Genomic DNA, 18984 nt, shown 5'->3' on the forward strand with positions numbered 1-18984 from the left:
CAGATCATCAAGGCATCGTTTCAGATGAAGATACAGGCCGTTCTCTGTTACTACATCTGCCCCCTCATAGATTCCTATCTCAATCTGCTTCATGTGGACGAGCATCCTTCAGTCTGCTTTGATGACGTGCGTTGAAGTCATTTTTTCTTCGATGATGTGTGCGTCTAACATGGCTGGAGTCGATGAAAAGAGGTTATCGTTCCTTGTAAAAACGGCCCACATACTCCAAGGTGGCTGTGTATGCAAAGACTGATTGCGGCCGAATTAAGCAAAATGTTTTGTGGTGATCAATTTACATCCCTATCTGCCATGCGACCCTGCAGCTCGAATGCTGTCCCCAATCATGATGTTTGCACCTTACTCGTAAGAGATAAAAAGGTGCATGATGCATGCGAAAATCCCGTTTCTTTACTTATCGAACATCGAACATGGAGTATTCGCCGGACGATATCGCAGCGGCCGCGAATCTGCAGTTATTATCGGTGCGTGGCTTTCTTAATACGAGGGCAAGATAACATATCATGTGCCACCAGTACATATACAGTGCGTACTGTCTGGGCTGCTTCTTCCTCGTTCTAACTTGACAGCTCAGCATCGATGACGACGTTCTGGGTAGGCTTGTCCCGGTTTATTCCCGTCTTCAGTTAAACTCGTTTATCCAGATCTATGATTATGCTTGTTCACTTCACGAAGAGGTAATATGCTTGTTTCATGATACAACTCGCCCTGGATGTTGATAATCCGCTGTTCAAAGTGGAAATTCCTGCTTCGGTCGCGCTGGAGCCAAGTCAAAGCCCTTTATGTCATTACACGATATCTCCCCTTTGTTCTCATCACCATGTACCTATGTTGTGCGTTGATGAACTCCAGCATAACCCTCCCGATAACCCATTGACATTTTGTATTTCAGTGAACTTCACCCCGAACGCGAACCCCAACGTATGTAAACCTGCAGCGCGTTTCCACTGATGAAGATGCTTACTGCATGACTTCACTAGAAATGCCGGTCATTGATCAATATTTACTCATGTACGTGCACTGTACACGCTGCATGCACATCTTTGCCGAGCGCTGCTCTTTCCTCTCACAGCTTTCTGCCAGATATCAATCATTTGCTCTGGAAGTATGTCTTTTCCCTCCACGACATACACATACTCATAATCTGATTCATCCAGGCTTTTTTGTCCTCAGAACATATGCGCTCTGGAACAACAATAGGACCGTACTCGCAGGCATGCTGTCCGCCGTCTTTGTGAGTCCCATACCCTCAACGCACCCAAGTTTATGTGTGATGAATCAGTCAGGCTATTACCGTAGCATCCGTCAGCATTCGTTTTATCACTATTTCCACCTCATATGGTTTGTGCTTTCACCTTCTCCCACCAAATTTGCACATATTTACTCCACTTTCATTATGTTTCATAGTCACGACTAGCGCGATCCCAGGTATCCCAGGCTGCTACTGGAGCTCAAGCGGCGTCCAATTCTTCATGCCGTTCATTCTCTTGTTTGTTTTTCAACTGGGTATGTCGCCGGGAACTGGGAGCATACATTACAGACGTGTTGCACTGACTGACACTGTTACCAGTATTAATCTCCCTAACACTCACACGTGTCATACAGAGCTGGCGGTCAGTCAAGGGCCATCTGCACGCCATCTTGGTGACGCATAACATATCGTACTATGCATGCGGTCTCCGTGAGTCAGGACCTACATATGTCTTCGCAACTCATTAATGATGATTATTGTTCCGAAAGTTCTCTCGGCTGTGAACGTCCTCATACCAGTGCTGTTTTCCGATGTGCGTACACCTCTTAATATCCTTCAACATGATCGAGTCGTTGATGTCCGCACACACAGTCCGCATGCTACTCTGTCCTCGAAGAGTATGCACCTCCAACTTCTTTTGCGAATTCCCACTGATAACACCCCCAAACACACATCTAGTTTTCAGGTCCTTATCCTTGCGATCCTCTCCACGCGCATGCACCTTCATCTCTGGCATATCGACCGGGACGTGCACGGCTCTGACGCCCTCGTGTGCATTTCTATGTCCAACATGTCACCTGCGGACCATATGGCGTGACTTTCTATCATGTGGCTTATTCGTAGTTGGTGGAGCAAGATTTGGACTACGAGATGACTGGTTGGGCTCAACGAGCTCGACTACACTGTCTCCACGCTATATACGATTCTTTCGAGTCAGTTTTGCTTGGCTAGTTTCACTGATCTAGATATTGTTTTCTATCTATGTTCTAGCACTATCGTCGCGCTCGCTCAATTGAATTTTGTTCTGTTGCTATTGTGACGCCCAAAAATATAAGCGAATGTGTGGCTCGGGACCTTGACGGTGCCATATGCTGGTTAATGCTATACCTGGCCAAAGATACAAGATCTTGCGGTGGACACAGACTTGCAGGATTTCCGAACCACTCAAGATATTGTATAATTTCTGACTAACCGGGCATCACTTTGTGGACCTTGTGATGCAATTAGATGCTCTATTGTTGATGTGAAACCACTGCCAAATTACGGAGTTTGCCAGTAGGTCAGCCACATCAAATGTCTCACTCCGGAAGTGTGGCAATTGCAGCCAATAATGAACGCAAAATGATACACCCACACTAATGTGAATTGTGCGTAGTTGATGTCCACACCTGCGATAGGTATATAAAGTCACCAATAGCTCACCAAGACATAAGTCGCAAACCCACTCACCCCCTCAGTACATCTCTTGCTATATTAGACTCAAGTGTCTCGTAGGCTTCATGATCCTCGTTGGTGCTGGGAAGAACCGCCCTAGCTGTAGAGTCAGATGACAACGCCCCGACTCCACTGCGAGGTTGATCCTGTCTGCAGACCTGCCCCTATGTTCTAACGCTCTAGTAGGTTTCCGAAGGTAAATATCATATTGTAGGACAAATAACTTACTATGTAGTACCTCTGGACATCCCAACCTGAGCTGACACGTGCAGACATAAAGTCCTATGTCTGCCTGTGTTAGCGACGCAAGCCCAGCCATGTCAGGTTTCATTATCCTCGCTTGGTAGTTCCATGTTAGAGTTCCAACTTGGAAATGCCCAGCGAGGGTAGATGGAGGAGTTACGCACCGTGGAAGAACTGCTGCTTCTGGTCGGCATAGGTTAATGCCCCCAATGTTCTGCTGTTTCCTTTTCAAAGGCAAAGAAGTACATATGCTGCCATATCGCACAACCGATAACTTACTATGTGTCGCAGGACACCAGTAAGCCTTATCATGGAGGACTCGGAGGACCGGCCTTGAGTCGACATGAGACAGGTACAGGATTTATTCCTGACCGTGCCTGCGCTGCGGCAGGCCCGGTCTTGTTGGTAGGCTTCTTCTCCTGGTTTCAGGCATGGCTTAGGAACGAGAAACGTTCGAAGGGCTGGCACGGTCTCCTGCCCTTCTTTTCAGAGGTAAATGTGCCATATGATATATGGACGCCTTATCATGACGGGGACTAGCCTTCAAGTTGCGCTGGGGTATAAAATTTATGTCTGACCGTGCCTGTTTCGCAAGCCTAGTCTCCCGTAGTCAAATCGTCTTAATAGAAAAAAAGATAGTGACATAGTCGTTAACTTCCTTCCTTTCCAAGGCGCAAGCCCGGTCCTGGACAACTGAGGATGACGGTTGCAGAGCGTCGGCTGGCAGTGTACAGTCTTGATCTCTGGCTTTGTCGACGACGAAATAGGCAAAGAAGTTGATGTTGGTCTTCTTAACGGAGTCTAGATAAAATTTGCAATGGGTGTCCAGCTTACCCGGGCCGAAAGCGAGGCTGAACCAGTCCGAGTCCATGATCAATCATGATTTGGAAAATGAAACAAGACCGTCATTGTCGGACTTACACCACAAGCGGCAGATCATTTTGATTGACAGCCCATCACCGCCATGCTCCGCCATGTCCTCGAGGCGGAAGCATGTACTTTGAATCAGATAACGGCAAACGTGCAGCAAGTAATTGTCCACAAGACCATCCAATTCCCGACTAGACCGTTCGTCTGCTGCGAGCACACCATCCCAGAAAAGCATTAATCCGCTACTTTGATCAAGAAAGCTATGTTAGGACAGACGGACGGATCAACGCCTATGTAAGTGATGATCCCAATCTGCACGCATGGCGATGAAGTAACGGTCAGTACATAACGTCTATTTGAAATGTCAACATAGCATGCTGTATGTAGTAAAGTACACGCGCTTGAAGCAATAAGAATACATCCATAATCTAACATCGGAACCGGTGTGACCAGCAACTGGATACCTCTGTTAGGGCTGTCCACCCATTGGGCTCATGTCTTGAAGAGGGACGTCAACGACACCAAGCTCAACGACAGGTGGTCCGTCCATCTCTCGTGCATGCTGTGGTGTGGGCATTGCAATGAGGACAGCTATGCTTACGGCAGGTGGTGCCGATCTGGACGGAGATGAAGGTACAGGCGTAGAAGCGACAATCGGAGATGATGTCGTTGGTGCTGGTGAAAAAGGTGTACGAAAAGGTCGTAGCAAGCGCATCGTGCGAGAAGGCGCGTCAGATCGAATTTGGGCTGGCTCTGGCCTCGGAGATGGAGGCTTTGGAGCAGATTTAATATGGGCGGCGTAGACGGGCTGTGACATGAACTTAGCGATAGTGCTTGCAAGACGTTCTGCGCGAGAAGCATACCATTATGTCATCCCAAGCACATTTGCCGTCAGCTGAGCTCTCTTCGTCTCCACTGCGGAGCCATGCCTCCCACAACTTGGGCTTCTTTCCAATGTCCCTTCGTCTGCGACTTCCTCTGGGGTCATATGATTGGTGAGGGAGCCATGTCCCTGCTCGGATAGCTTCCTCTACGATGCGTTGATGACGTCGTCGAAGGATGAGACTGCGAATAACAATAGCGGATGAGACAGCAAGGAGAAGGACGAGGGTAGCTATTAGCGCCGTGTATGACATAGATTCACCAGGCAAAGGATTTGAAGTCACCGAGGAAGACATTGAGAGTGATGAGGGCGGGGGGAAGAAGGTTAGTGGGAGTGAAAGCAAGAAGTACGAGTGACGCACCAAGAAAGGTGTAAACTGTGAAAGGTGAAGTGATCATTTTGGTATTATGGGGACGATTTCAGGGCAATATGATTTAAAGCACAGGTAATCGAACCGGTTCGGGGAGATTGTATAATGCAAGCGATGAAATTCCAGACCCAGAGGAATGGGCGAGAGTATCACAGACACACGAGTAGGAAGTCAAAAGCAGAGGAGTGAGGGAAACATTGGAGAGCAGTGTGAGAATTGGTTGAGCTACATCACCATAACGATCAATCACACTCACGGTACAAGGCAGCGCTCGAAGTTAAACTGGGTTCGGTATTGTCGGAAGAAGTCGCGGAACTACCACTGGTAGTGGTGGTAGGAGTGCCAGGAAAAGACGATGGAAACAACGGTACTGGAGGGGTTCTGGTTGCAAGTAATGAGCTGGTAGTGAGACTAGACATTCTGGCAGCTGAGAGATCGAAAATTGCCAAGTGGGAGCAAAGAGTCGGAGACTATTAATATGTGAGGTCTTGAGAACACAAAGAGAGAAAGAAAAAAGTAAGGCAGTCAGAGAAATGTGAGGGTTTGGTCGTCGTCCACAGCGATGAGCTGGGAGTTACTTTCAACACCTGATCGTCGCGATCGTCGCGACCAACTTGTAAGCAATATTCACGGAAATTTGCGAAATGAATTCACACACTTATACTGCCAAGCTTAGCGCACCGCGTTCTTGTTCTACCAGACTTCATTTCTACCAGTACCTTGTCAGTGACTGCCAGTATGCCTAGGGGTGAGGAAAATTTGGTCATTGCCAAGTCTCTTCATTGACAACATGGGATATACTCCATTGACATCAGTATCCTCCGACGGTGCCACCTAGGGAAATCGATCATTTTTGCATCCGTGCATCAACTTGAACCATGCCTGAATGATGCTATCATCACTCCCCGGCTGATACCGTGCGGAATTCAGGTCCCAGACTATTCTTACAACTCTGGCAATGAGGTTGGTTATTACTATTGGCTCTGAAAAGTATTTGTATTGTCTAACGTACCGTAGATGTGACTGGGACCGGAACCAATTTATGCTTATTCGCACCGTCCCTCTGGTGATATCCACGGTCGTATCGACGAGCGAAAAATGGCAGCTTCTTCGCAAAAATTTCATTCTGTAGGTGCCTTGCTTGGTCCTGCGTAAGTAAACCCTCACTTCGGTGCCTGCTCGTGACCGGAGGTCCTGTCAACGTGTCCCTTGTATTATGCTAGCATGAGTACTTCTCATGTCATCTATGCACGCAAGCGATGTCGTGCGTCCGATTTCTGTAAAGCATGTGTACACTGCACAGCCCAAGTGACCCGGTATGTCATGATATATACCCCTGACCGCTGGACCCTTGGCTCTGCTTGCTCTCAGTTTCCCCACAATGGTTTTCAGTGAGCACTTCCGGCGTTCGCTCCATATTGTCACCTACCTCGCCTCTAAGCGTGAATGCATACAGCGCAAGGAAGAATCCATCCAATATCTTACATATTCGATTCCGAACACAACCTTATTCTGCCTTATTACGGGTGCGTGAAGAACACGTTGCCCTCCGGATCATTTGGCTTCATGGTCTCTCCGTCCGGATCCATTGCGTTCACTGGAGCTGGGAAAATAAAAGCAGCAAAAAAGGGTCGCTGCCACTTCTTCTCGCGCAAACATGCGCAAAGTTTATTCCTGCCAGCTAGCATCGGCTTTTAACAGACAATATTTTTCACCTGATCAACTCCTGCATATGTTTCCACTGAAGCGGCAGCAAGACTATAGACTCTCTCGGACCCAGATCTGCCATTCATCCACACGGTATTCACTGGATGTCCATCTCGTTTTGCGAGATGTCGATGTCGACGCCGATGAAAAAACAGCGCATGTTCCCACGAAACGAGACTTAAGCGCTTCATCCGCACAGCCCGCGCGAAGCGCCACGATGATAAAGCAATGACGACGTACCTTAAGACCTCTGAAACAGCGACTTCCCACCTAATTTTACTCTGTAGCAAACCGTTCACTCCGTTGCAGCTCTTCCCTCGTTTGGTTTGGGTACGATCTTCTGAGTGAGTGGTGGCATTTCTTTGATGCGCAAGAACTGAAATTGACATCGCCTATTAGGGGAAGTCCCCGAGCCAAAATTTGCTCCTGCGAAGAAAGAAACTTCAGTACAAGTGACACAGCCTCGCCCCCAAAATGCGAGGGCACACCAACATCGTTAGTGGCATCCTACGCCTACCTGATAAATGACGGATCATCACCTTTTCATGAGATGGCTCACTTCGAGTCTGGCACTTGGATGATGGAACGCAGGTCGGGGAGGCTTGGAAGGATGAAGGGAGTGGAGATGTACACGTCATTGCGTTGTCACCGGACGGCAAGACAGGAGCAAGCGCAAGTCAGGATGGTATAATCAGGTTGTGGACACGCCGGGCAAGGTCATCGCGAAATGGACGGGGGCACACAGAGTTGGTGTTGTCTGTCTCCTGGAATCCTGACAGAGCACGAGTGGTGAGTGGATCCGGGGAAGAAGAAATGGAACTTATAATCGGGAGTGTCGAGAGTGGGGAGACAATCCTTAGACTAATAAAGTCAAGGACAGCATGGTGCGCACATTTTGCTACTCACCCGATATCACTATGATTGCTATGGGCGAAGGGTGAATGTCTGGGATGCTAAGCACAGGCGAACCACTCAAAATACTCGACTTCGGACTAGTGGCATTTCCATCCGAGGTCCATATCAAGCTGACATGGACCTCGAGTGGAAAGACATATCGCCGTGCCATATCACAACATCAAGAAATTCGATACAGTCAAGTGGATAGAAATCGGCGCCCCCGACGGGCACGAACATTCTGTCTTTGACATCTCACTATCTCTGGATGAACAAATCCTTGCGAGCGCATCGGACGATGCGACAACGCGACTATGTAACCTCGAAAACAATCAGCCTATTGGACCACATCTGCACCTTGAAGAGGTTAAACGTGCGGCCTTCACTGCAGATGGAAAGTTCCTCGCCGTTGAAGCTGGGCTCAATGACCTCCTGTCAGAACATGTGAGCTTGCATATATTTCATCCTCAATAGATGACGAATCTTCCTTTGGTGTGTTGCATGAGGTCCCTTCAACAACCTTATTCGCTGATCTTCGCTGATCACAGAACACCATTCAACGTGTATGTTATGCTTTCCTTGACCATTTGCGTCATTTCGAGCATCCACATCCTAGGCTGACGTTATACGACGATGAGTCCCGAAATTCAAAGGTGTACTACCAGGGTTTTTTGGATGACGTACGTGATCTCCATGTACAACTTAGCAGCTCATTTGACTAATATCTTATCAGTTCGCACGACAGCACCGCATCAACGTAGTCTTCTCGGTCACTTACCTTCCTTCCGGCGCCGCCGCTCTCATCTACCCGGAGAAACTGAACGCAATACCCGTCTCGATCCCGCACTCTCAGCTGGGCACAAAGCCTCGTCTGGCATGCTACGCAGACAGACATCCAGTTGCGAGAGCCACCAGTAGTTGAGGCCTCGTGGCGCAGAGGAACTATCACGCAAGAGGGAGGACAGCTACCAACTCTCGGCCGGTCAATCCCCATACCACGCAGTAACACAGCGGAATGACCCAAATCCAAACATTATCCACGACACTTCATGCAGTCACTGGCATTGCAGTGGCATCTGGAACAATGTCACATCCGGACATCACTTTGGAAATGAATCCGTCAAAATAGTGGTAAAGATCTTTCTATTGTCTGGACTTGCGCTCGCTACATTCAACGTACTTATGTATACGCGATCTTAATCATGCATCATGATGTGTGCTTGCGCACTTCTGTTGATCAACATACAAGCTTCGCATATTTCATGTATGAGCGTTACATTTCACACATATCTGCTACGACTTGCATACATGCTGTGATCTCATGCATACCTCCGCACTTCTGTTAATTACTTTACAAGCTTCGCACATTTCGTGCGCAAGCTTTACATTCACAACATATCTGTTACTACTTGCATACATGCTACAAGCTCATGCATTCCTTCTACCATTCTTGTTCGGGTTTGTAAGCCATACAATTGCAAGGCAGTAGCCGGCCGTAGTACGTACACGCCAGCTGTTTTTTTGTTGATGGCCACAGCATAGAAGGCGCACCCGGACAGAGCTCGAGTTGTTGAACAAAACATTCACTCCGTTGCAGCCTTCGTTCATTCTGCATAATATTCTGTGTACCTTTGAGTAAGTGATGGCATTTGCCTTATAGGTAAGAACTGAAGATGACCCGTGCCCATCAGCATCAGGTGAAGTCCCCGAATCGAAATTATGTCTTCCCCAACCCTTGCAAAGCAAAAGGACTCAGAATCAGCGACGAAGCCACGCCAAAAGATACAAGGGCACACTGGACATGTCCGTGGCGTCTTACGCCTGCCTGGTGAATGGCGGATCGTCACTTGTTCAGAGGATGGCTCGCTCCGAGTCTGGGACTTAAAAAGCGGTACCCAGGTCGGGGAGGCTTGGAGGGACAAAGGAAGCGAAGAGATGTTTGCCATAGCACTGTCGCCGGACGGCACGACAGTAGCAAGCGGGAGTGAGGATGGTGCAGTGAGATTGTGGGGCATAGACACGGGCAAGGTCATCAAAAAGTGGACGGGGCACACAAAGGAAGTGAAGTCTATCTGCTGGAGTCCAAATGGAGAGCGCGTGGTGAGCGGATCCGAAGACGGGACACTAAGAGTGTGGAGTGTCAAGAGCGGAGAGACAATGCTAGGACCAATCAAGGCAGGGGGTGTCGCCGGCGTGTTCGCAGTTTGTTTTTCACCTGATGGCACGATGATAGCCACAGGTGGAGTTGGGCTGAAGGTATGGGATGCCAACACAGGCGAACTTCTCAAAACACTTGAGGGAGGCATTTTCTGCTTATCATGGACCTCCGATGGAAAAATACTTTTCGCTGGGTTATACCACCAAATCACGAAATACGATACCGCCACCTGGACCGAAATCAGCACTTTCGAGGCCCATGGAGGTATCCAGGGTATTTCACTATCTCCGAATGGGCGTATCCTCGTAAGCGCATCGTCCGACCAGACAATGCAACTATGGAACCTCGATGATGATCAACCAATAGGACCATTCCTCTACCATGAAAGGTCGGTAACAGGCGTGACCTTCTATGCAGATGGAAAGTTCATTGCCATTACCTGCGACGACCACCACATCTACACATGGGATGTCTCTGCTATCGTCAGAGAGGCTGACCTGGATGACCTTCTCTCAGACAATGTGAGTTCGCACATATTTTATCCACAATTACATCGATGATGAACACTTTCTTTCAGGTAGTACGTTACATCAAGTCTCTTCTGCAACCTTGCTCACTGATCTTCATTCATCACAGAACACTGTCAAGAAGTCATCCAACGTAAACGTATGTTTCATATTCCTTGAACCCTTTGCGTAATTTGGAGTATCTACATCCTAGGCTGATTCTACACGGCAACGAGCCCCAAAAATCGAAGGTGCTCGTCGAATACCACCAGCGTTTTTCGATGATGTACGTGTCTCAGATCCCCACCTATGATTTGGCGGTTCCTTTAACCAATATGTCGACAGTTCTCGACATCACACGGCCACCACACCGCAGAACCACGTCAAACCACCCGCCTGGGTCGCTTACCGTCCCACAACCCTCTCAGCTGGGCTCAAAATTTTGCATCTGGTATACTACGCAGACAACATGGATCGGATAGGTTGCACATGCCACCAATAGCCGAGGTCCCGTTAACAGCGGGCAAGCCGGTACATTTTTTCCCTTGTTGGTTCCTTGTCACTAACACATTTTGACAGAGGGATTATTATGCAAGAAAGAAGAAGCCCTCTGCGAGCTCCTCTCGACCTCCCAATTCGCATACCACTGCCCAGCAACAAGGTGGCGGGGCGACCCAAAACAATCTGTTATCATCACAGCAACCACCTGCCATTGCCACGCCATCCACGACGCCTCCCACAGTTGCTGGTACTACAGGGGCGGCTAGTACAATCTCGCCTCCTGATATCACCATACAACGAGCTGGATGGCGGGCTCGTTTTCTGCTCTGGATTTGCTGCGTGCCCATTCAGAACACCGCTGGTCAACATCAGGGAAGCAACATCTAGTCTCTCATGCTTCGGTGTCATTTTCTTTTTACTATCATTTGGTTCTTGTTGTAGTTCATCAGCATGTAGTCACTTGTGCGGATCAATATACATCAGGTGTCGCTCCAAAATAAACCAGTTGATAATGGGCACTGGACAGAATCAACGAGTCTAATTTGGCCTTGATCATGAGCTCCAGATGAACTGCACCATGATCCAAAAAAATAGCCAGTGCGCCGAGCCACTACTATCACTCCATCGGTCTACGATCCAATACTGCATCTTCTACCGTGACAACTACACGTTTGCTTCCACTGATGTTCCATTCAACCCAACCCACTGCCACCGAATTTGCGATCTTTCTCTGGTTTCAGAGCATACGACCCAAAACACTTGGCAAAGTAGAAGAGGGTGATTATATGCATAGTTGGTTCTCACTTATCTCAAGCTCTGCAGGCAAGGTCGACCCAAACGATGCCACTTCAATCCCAGAGATCAACGAAGAATATGGACGACAAAACACAACCGGTTCAACTCAACTGGACGATTAAACAATCTTGCCGCTGGCCTTATTCCAAGTATCTTGTGCCCACGCTGAGGGATAAGTTCGTATTTGGGACGTGGTTGCAGGATGATGTATCGACAAGAGCCTCGTAACATCACATGTGTATCAGGCTTCAGATAAATTTTGGTCAAAAGCGCTCTGTTTTGCGTGTGCCAAACCCGACCAAGCCACCCCGACCAGTCATCTCGTAGCCAAAACATCACTCCACCAACGACGAGTATGCCACGATGAGACGTCACACTGTACGGTTTGGGTTTGTAAATGACATGTCGGACATAGAAATGCATATGAGGGCGTCAGAGCCGTGCACGTCCCGGTCGACATGCCAGAGATAGAGGTGCATGCGCGTGGCGAGGATCGCAAGGATAAAGACCTGAAAGCTGTATGCGTGTTTGTGGGTATTGTCAGTGGGAATTCCAAACAGAAGTTGGAGGTGCATACTCTTCGAGGACGGTATAGTATGCGGACTGTATGTGCGGAACATAAATACCGACTCAATCATATTCAGGGTATGGGGAGGTTTACGCACATCGGATAATAGTATCGGCACGAGAAAGTTCACGGCTGAGAGAACTTTCAGAGCAATCATCATCTTCGTAAGGAAATATATAAAAGTCCAGACTCACAAAGACCGCATACATAGTAATATATGTTGTGCTTCAACAGGATATCATGAAGATGGCCCTTAGCCAACCGCCAGCTCTGTATGACACGTACAAGTGTGAGGGAGACCAGTACTGGCGAGTGTTAGTCAGCCCGCGTCTATACTAGTAAATTTGGGCTCCTAGTTCTCGGTGACATACCCAGTTGAAACACAAACAAGAGGATAAACGATATGAAGTATCGGGTACTGCTCATGCTCCAGTAGCAGCCTAGGATTCCTGGTACCGCGCTAGTCGTAACTGTGAAAGTGGAGTGAATATATGCGAGGGGGAAAGGTGAGTGCACAAACCATATGAGGTGGCAACAGCGGTAAAACGAATGCTGGTGGATGTTACGATAACAGCCTGACTGATTCATCAATCATGAACTTGGATGGGTTAAAGGCATGAGACTGACAAAGATGGCGGACAGCATGCCTACGAGTACGACCCTATTGTTGTTCCAGAGCACATATGTTCTGAGCACAAAAATGCCTGGATGAATGAGATCAGGAGCACGTGTATGTCGTGGAGAAAGAAGAGATACATTCAGAGCAGATGAGTGATATCTGGCAGAAAGCTGTGAGAGGCAAGATCAGCGCTCGGCAAGGATGTGCATGCAACATGTACATGGCACGTACATGAGTAAATATTGATTAAAGTCCGGCATTTCTGGCGAAGTCATGCAGTGAGGGTCTTCATCAGTGGGAGTCTGCTCCACGTTCACATACGTTGGGGCTCTCGTTCAGGGTGAAATTCACTGAAGTACAAGGTGTCAATGTGTTATCCGGGAATATCCTGAAGCTCATCAACGCACGACATAGGTACATGGTGATGAGACCAAATGGGAGATATCGTGTAATGATATAGAGAGCTTTTACTTTGGTCCAGCGCGACCGGACAAGGAATTTCCACTTTGAATAATGTAATATTAATATCCACAGCGAGGTGTAACACGAAACAGATGCATTACCTCTTCATGAAGTGAACAAGCATAATCATAGGTCTGAATAAGTGAGTTTAACGACAGACAGGAATAGATCGGGACAAGCCTACCCAGAACGTCGCGATCGAGGCTGGGCTGTCAAGTTAGGGTGAGGATTGAAGAAGAAGTTGAGACAGTACGCACCGTATAGGTACTGATGCGGCATATATTGTTATCTTGCCCTCATATGATTAAGAAAGCGACGCACCGCTAATAGCTGCAGACTCGTAGCCACTGCGATATCGTCCGCCGAATACTCCATGTTCGATGAGTGAAGAAACAGGATTATTGTACGCACCACACACCTTCTTATCTCTTACGAGTGTGATGTAAATATGATATTGGGGACAGCATTCGAGCCTAAAGTTGACGTATAATTAAACCTAATCACACAGCCACCTGATATATATTCCAGTGTAAAGCAGACTAAAGGATGCTAACACGTTCTCATCCGTATGAAGATACAGGAATGGTTAGCAGTCATTTCATAGTGTTGATGTACCTGTATGGATGAACGATAGCGTCAGGGTTGGAGGCGTCTCTTCCGAGGGTACATCGGAGAACGCGTCATTCTCTACGATACTGCATGCATTCGGGATACAGTGAACCGCTTCCTCGGTCTAAGGATAACATTTATGGACTGTGAAGGTTGTCGATCCTGTGTATGCGGTGGAGGTGTAGATTGATGGGAGCAGTGTTGGGAGCAATGTTGGGAGTAGTAGTGTTGATTGTTACCAACCTATTAAATGGTTGATTAAATGGATCCGCCGTTCAGCTAGTAGGGGTTTGTATGGTCAATGTACCAGGAGTTGTTTGGCATTTAAAAGATGTATCTTACCACAATCGCTTTCATTCGCTCGTAACGTTGATGTACCCGACTAGATGAACAGTGGAGATCAGTGAGGAGAGGGATGGAGGAGGCATCTCTTCCGTGAAATCATTGGAGAACGTGCTTGAATACTGCGTGCGTTCTAGGAGGAAACGGCTAGGGCCGACCTGGACGTGTTTGAACGTGTTTGGACGTCCAAAGCCGTAGCCCTCCGCTGACACGTATGCAAATCGTGATTGATCGGCTCGCAGTTAGCTTGTAAGTTACAAAGAAACCTGACTCTTTGCCTATTCACCCCATCAAACGACACCGGATATCGTGCCAGCTCTGTAAATGTGACTCACCTGCATCCAGGAAATGTGAATGGAAGATGATGAACATTGAAGCCTGGCATGATGGATGTTTTCCAGTGCGAGGCCTTGTCCTCATACGACTTATTACACAGTAAGTCATTGTTTACACTTCGGTGGTACTGTTTGACAAAACAGTTGAAAACCATCGGAACGTTGGAGGCATTAACGCCAACCAGAAGCACCAGTTCTTATACACACATAGTCGTGCATACTGTGTGCGGTTCCTTTCCACGGCGCCCAGCTACTTCGTCTACCATCGTTAGGTTTTTTCATGTTGCAATTGCATTATGGAACTGCTCAGCGAGCATAATGAAACCTTGCAGGACGGGGCTCAGTAGGACTTATGTACTGGAACATATAGCAGGTGGGACTGACCTGGCGGTAGAATCGGGGCTATTTAGTTCCCGTATTCTAAACCAGGGCGGTTCTCCCCACTGGTATGAGTTGCCCGTGTGAGGAATGCATCAATGAACACGCACCTTGTTGATTTTCTGTTGAACTCAACCGTAGGAGCGCCGTAAAATATCATGATGGTGGGATATTGGGTGTGAATGAACAAGCAGTACCGTTCGTAACTCGCTTAGTACTTGACAGGCATGAATAACTATCATCTGAAGAGTATAACAAAATTCATTGAAATACCTTCGATATACAGTAATTCAGCAAATTTCCTGAACATGCGAGTTTGACGATTTTCATAAAGTTTCAAAAAGAGGTTTTCTCTTTTGCGGCGCCTGAGTCCTAACTTCTGTGCGTGGGTTTAGGATAACGCGCAGCAACATAGCATGATGTAACCGTGACATGTTTGACACACCATCATGATCATCAAGTCAAGCATGCGAATATAATGCTGTCCCCAATTCATGCCTTGTTCATAAGAAATAAAAAGGTGCATGGTATGTAGAGAATCCCATTCTTGACTTATCGAACAAACACTGAGACCATGGTAGAGTATTCAGCGGATGATATTGCAGCAGCCAAGATTCTGCAGTACTTGGCGGTACGTTGCTTTCTTAATACTAAGAGGACAAAATAATAACACATGTGTGCCCAACCAGTACATGTACAGTGCGTGATGTCTAAACTACTCCTTCCTCATTCTAACTTGACAGCTCAGCAATGCAGGCGACATTCTGGGTAAGCTTGTCCCCAACCATTCATTGTTCGCCATTAAACACACTTATCCAGATCTATGATTATGCTTGTTCACTTCACGAAGAGGTAATGCACCTGGTCCTTGATGCGCCTCACCTTGGATGTTGATAACACACTGTTCAAAGTGGACATTCCTGCTTCGGTCGCGCTGGAGCAAAGTGAAAGCCCTCTATGTCATTACCCGGTATCTCCCCTTTTGTCTCGTCACCATATACCTATATGGTGCGTTAATGACCCCCAGCATAATTCCCAGATAACAAATTGACATGTTAGGCTTCAGTGAATTTCGCTCCAAACGAGAATTCCAATGTATGTGAACATGCGGCAAACTTCCACTGATGAAGATGCTTACTACATGACTTCGCCAGAAATGTCGAACGGTGATCAATATTTTCTCATGTACGTGTACTGTGCATGCTGCATGCACACCCTTGCCAAGCGCTGCTTTTTCCTCTTGCAGGTTTAAGTCAGATAACAGTCATTTGCTCTGAATGTGTGTCTTCTTCCTCCATGTCATACACGTGCTTCTGATCCGATTAATACAGACTTTTTCGTGCTCAGAACCCGTGCGATCTGGAACAACAACAAGATAGTATTCGTAGGCATGCTGTCTGTCGCTTTTGTGAGTCCCATGTCCTGACCCCACCTAAATTCATGATTGATGCATCAGTTAGGCTATGATCATAACATCCGTCAGCATTCGTTTTACCACTATTTCCACCTCATATGGTTTGTGCTCTCACCTTCCCGGCTGCTATTTGCACCTAATCACTCCACCTTAACAGTTACGACTAGCGCGATCCCAGGCATCCTAGGCTGCCACTGGAGCTCGAACAGCATCCGATACTTCCTTTCCTATATTCTCTTGTTTGTGTTTCAATTGGGTATGTAGCCGAGAACTGAGAACTGGGCGCATAGCTTACAGACGCGCTGACTGATGCCCTGCCCTCCAGGACTGGTCTCCCTAACCCTGATACGTGCCATACAGAGCTGGCGGTCGGCCAAGGGCCATATGTACGCTGTCCTGGTGAAGCATAACATATTCTACTATGCATGTGGTCTCTGTGAGTAAGAGCTTGTGTTTCCGTGCTCATCAGTGATGATTATGTTCCGAAAGTACTTTCGGCCATTAACGCCCTCATGCCAGTGCTATTTTCCAGTGTGCGTAAACTCCCCAATATCCTTTAATACGATTGAGTCAGTGTTGATGTTCTGCACCCACAGTCCCCATACTGTAACGTCCTTGAAGAGTGCGCACCTCCGACTTCTGTTGCGAATTCCCACTGATAACACCCACAAATGTACATACAGTATACAGGTCTTTATCCTTGCGATCCTCACCACGCGCATGCACCTCCATCTCTGGCATATCGACCGGGACATGCACAACTCTGAAGCCCTCATGTACATTTCTATGTCCGACATGTCAACTGCAGACCATACGGTGTGACGCCTTATCGTGTTGCTTATTCGTCGATGTTGGTGGGGTGAGGCTTGGGCTACAAGATGACTGGTCGGGGTGGCTTGGTGGGGTCTGGGATGCGCTTAACAGAACGTGTCTGAATACTGGTACACATACGATGTTACAAGGCTCTCATTGATAATTATTTATCGGGTGCGGAGAATTGTTGGAAGACGAGGTGACGGGTAGGGAGCTTGTTATTCCTCAGGAAAACGATCCTCAAGATAATCAACACCTCCCAGAGCGAGAAAGAGCCAAATGCCCAAACATGTTAATCTTAATGGAAAAGCCAGATACAAAAAACACAAACGCACCGGATACGCCACGAACCGCCAACACACCCTCGAAAAACCATGTGAGGCAAACAGCATCCCAATACCAACTCCCTGACTCCAGCTTCTTAGCACGTCCTTTCTTAACCCCACTCGCCTACTCTCACTCCCTTCCGACGAAAGTGTGAACCCCAACTCCCCCAAAGTACCATCAACAGGAGGAATAATCTCCCTTGAAATAACCTCACTAAGCACATGTGTGATCACACGGAATTCGTGGAGGTGAAGTTTGTCGGATTGGGAGAGGCATTTACCGGATTCGCGGGTGATGAATTTCTGTGTTTGATTAGTGTTGGATCATGGGCGGGGGTGGAGATTGGTAGATGGAAGGGAGGGAGGAAGCATGCAAAAAGCAAGGGAATGAAAATGAGAAAAACACACCTTGATAGGAATACTCTTCCCCGCGAGTTTCTGCCTCAGTCCTTGGACGCGCGCCATCAGTTTCTTCATTTCTGCGTGCTCACCAAACGTGACTAGGCACACTGCCTCGCCGTATGTGTATGTTGCTTTGGACCACTAGGTGCACCGAGATAATAACGAGAGATTGAGGGATGGGGAGTGGAGAGGTCGAGAAATTGGAAGGAAAGAGATCTAGAGATAAAGGGGAAAGATCGACACACGAAGGAAACATACATGAGTAAAAATGAACCAGAAGAAGGAAAGAGAAACTCACCGTAGCCTCACCTCCAAGCTTCCCCCACCACAATCTGCTTTCCGCCACTCTGCATAAAACTACCCATCAGTGTCCTTGAAACACACACATTTACCTATACAAAAACCAAACCCAGACAGCACGAAACCTGCAACTCGGAAATACACAAAACGGAAACCCATCTCGAAAGCCCCAAACAACACACTATCCCACCACGAAATATGGTGTGAGTTACTGTACTACGTCTGAGTTTGTGCAGCGCGTGCGTAGTAGGTGAGGGCTTTTGAGGGTTTGGAATGGACGAGGGCGAGACAGCCTGCGCCGAACAGGAAGAGTACTCCTGTTTTGATGTTGGTTGAGGAAGCGAACGAAGCAGCGAAGAAATATCAGACAGCGCAGCGAAACAACACAAAACATACGCACACTATTCTGCTATCCCATCAAATTCCACTCCAACACCCCCGCAGCCTTATGCACATATTGACACCTTCAAACGTAAACGCAGAGAGAACGAGGTGGGACATGCCAAGACCTAGGTATACGCCGGAGCAGAAATTGGGGTCCATGGATGGGTAGTGGAGGGATGCGTGCGTTTATGGTGGGGTGTGAGATGATGGGTGGGGAGGTGAGGTCTCGTGTAGATGTGAGCTGTGGGGAAGGAGAAGGGGACGTAGAAGGTGTGACGGAGGGTGGATGTGTACGTTGGGATAGCATCGACATCGTTCACGCCCGCCAACACGTATATCCACATTTCTCAGCAATCTTGCCCTTTTCCTTGTAGACAGACTCAATCAGGGCCCGTGGGTGT

The 18984-nt window shown here is 47.8% G+C and overlaps 6 protein-coding genes across 6 annotated transcripts; 3 read left to right on the forward strand and 3 right to left on the reverse strand.

The window, feature by feature from the left end:
* Positions 1-282: 282 nt before the first annotated feature.
* On the forward strand, positions 283-2472 carry DEU56DRAFT_248718 (uncharacterized protein). Its single transcript, XM_041345286.1, has 15 exons — positions 283-482; positions 534-543; positions 593-612; positions 663-695; positions 755-851; positions 911-939; positions 999-1029; positions 1091-1123; positions 1176-1252; positions 1305-1359; positions 1426-1524; positions 1589-1699; positions 1759-1802; positions 1862-1887; positions 1949-2472. Exons 1-15 carry the CDS (start codon positions 390-392, stop codon positions 2085-2087), a joined length of 897 nt encoding a protein of 298 aa, XP_041210583.1. The 5' UTR covers positions 283-389; the 3' UTR covers positions 2088-2472.
* Positions 2473-3882: 1410 nt separating this feature from the next.
* On the reverse strand, positions 3883-5725 carry DEU56DRAFT_792494 (uncharacterized protein). Its single transcript, XM_041352709.1, has 4 exons — positions 5327-5725; positions 5062-5076; positions 4681-4931; positions 3883-4625 (listed from the first exon to the last, which is right to left on the reverse strand). The coding sequence occupies exons 1-4, from the start codon at positions 5487-5489 to the stop codon at positions 4287-4289; spliced, it is 768 nt and encodes a 255-aa protein (XP_041210584.1). The 5' UTR covers positions 5490-5725; the 3' UTR covers positions 3883-4286.
* Positions 5726-7694: 1969 nt separating this feature from the next.
* Positions 7695-9077, forward strand: DEU56DRAFT_979392 (uncharacterized protein; the record flags this gene model as incomplete). Its single annotated transcript, XM_041359741.1, has 5 exons — positions 7695-7714; positions 7827-8115; positions 8146-8163; positions 8220-8351; positions 8405-9077. 5 exons carry the CDS (start codon positions 7695-7697, stop codon positions 8591-8593), a joined length of 648 nt encoding a protein of 215 aa, XP_041210585.1. The 3' UTR covers positions 8594-9077.
* A 2853-nt stretch (positions 9078-11930) lies between these two features.
* On the reverse strand, positions 11931-14060 carry DEU56DRAFT_249020 (uncharacterized protein). Its single transcript, XM_041345288.1, has 15 exons — positions 13602-14060; positions 13538-13547; positions 13465-13484; positions 13382-13414; positions 13226-13322; positions 13140-13168; positions 13050-13080; positions 12956-12988; positions 12827-12903; positions 12720-12774; positions 12571-12669; positions 12394-12504; positions 12297-12340; positions 12209-12234; positions 11931-12147 (listed from the first exon to the last, which is right to left on the reverse strand). Exons 1-15 carry the CDS (start codon positions 13653-13655, stop codon positions 12003-12005), a joined length of 864 nt encoding a protein of 287 aa, XP_041210586.1. The 5' UTR covers positions 13656-14060; the 3' UTR covers positions 11931-12002.
* Positions 14061-15518: 1458 nt separating this feature from the next.
* Positions 15519-17525, forward strand: DEU56DRAFT_938938 (uncharacterized protein; the record flags this gene model as incomplete). Its single annotated transcript, XM_041358855.1, has 15 exons — positions 15519-15575; positions 15634-15643; positions 15693-15712; positions 15764-15796; positions 15856-15952; positions 16011-16039; positions 16099-16129; positions 16191-16223; positions 16276-16352; positions 16405-16459; positions 16516-16614; positions 16684-16794; positions 16848-16891; positions 16955-16980; positions 17042-17525. The coding sequence occupies 15 exons, from the start codon at positions 15519-15521 to the stop codon at positions 17178-17180; spliced, it is 861 nt and encodes a 286-aa protein (XP_041210587.1). The 3' UTR covers positions 17181-17525.
* Positions 17230-18220, reverse strand: DEU56DRAFT_249224 (uncharacterized protein). Its single transcript, XM_041345289.1, has 5 exons — positions 18198-18220; positions 17906-18040; positions 17507-17800; positions 17310-17427; positions 17230-17253 (listed from the first exon to the last, which is right to left on the reverse strand). The coding sequence occupies exons 2-4, from the start codon at positions 17972-17974 to the stop codon at positions 17335-17337; spliced, it is 456 nt and encodes a 151-aa protein (XP_041210588.1). The 5' UTR covers positions 17975-18040; positions 18198-18220; the 3' UTR covers positions 17230-17253; positions 17310-17334.
* Between the last annotated feature and the right edge of the window lie 764 nt (positions 18221-18984).

Source organism: Suillus clintonianus, assembly GCF_016758775.1.
Source record: "Suillus clintonianus strain FC179 chromosome Unknown DEU56scaffold_21, whole genome shotgun sequence".
In the NCBI taxonomy this organism is placed as follows: Eukaryota; Fungi; Basidiomycota; class Agaricomycetes; order Boletales; family Suillaceae; genus Suillus; species Suillus clintonianus.

Excerpts from the sequence above, each read along its gene's own strand:
- DEU56DRAFT_249020 (XM_041345288.1), bottom strand. The coding sequence starts at position 13,655 with ATGGAGTATTCGGCGGACGATATCGCAGTGGCTACGAGTCTGCAGCTA. Across the intron at positions 12,989-13,049 it reads TTTAATCAATATTTACTCAT|CTTTCTGCCAGATATCACTC; the intron begins GTACGTGCCATG and ends TGCCTCTCACAG. Across the intron at positions 12,341-12,393 it reads TTACTATGTATGCGGTCTTT|TTCTCTCAGCCGTGAACTTT; the intron begins GTGAGTCTGGAC and ends TTGCTCTGAAAG.
- DEU56DRAFT_249224 (XM_041345289.1), bottom strand. The coding sequence starts at position 17,974 with ATGAAGAAACTGATGGCGCGCGTCCAAGGACTGAGGCAGAAACTCGCG. Across the intron at positions 17,801-17,905 it reads GGAAGAGTATTCCTATCAAG|AAATTCATCACCCGCGAATC; the intron begins GTGTGTTTTTCT and ends AATCAAACACAG. Across the intron at positions 17,428-17,506 it reads GGCGGTTCGTGGCGTATCCG|GTGTTGATTATCTTGAGGAT; the intron begins GTGCGTTTGTGT and ends TCGCTCTGGGAG.
- DEU56DRAFT_248718 (XM_041345286.1), top strand. The coding sequence starts at position 390 with ATGCGAAAATCCCGTTTCTTTACTTATCGAACATCGAACATGGAGTAT. Across the intron at positions 1,360-1,425 it reads CACTATTTCCACCTCATATG|TCACGACTAGCGCGATCCCA; the intron begins GTTTGTGCTTTC and ends TATGTTTCATAG. Across the intron at positions 1,700-1,758 it reads GTACTATGCATGCGGTCTCC|TTCTCTCGGCTGTGAACGTC; the intron begins GTGAGTCAGGAC and ends TTGTTCCGAAAG.
- DEU56DRAFT_792494 (XM_041352709.1), bottom strand. The coding sequence starts at position 5,489 with ATGTCTAGTCTCACTACCAGCTCATTACTTGCAACCAGAACCCCTCCA. Across the intron at positions 4,626-4,680 it reads GTGCTTGGGATGACATAATG|CCCGTCTACGCCGCCCATAT; the intron begins GTATGCTTCTCG and ends TTCATGTCACAG.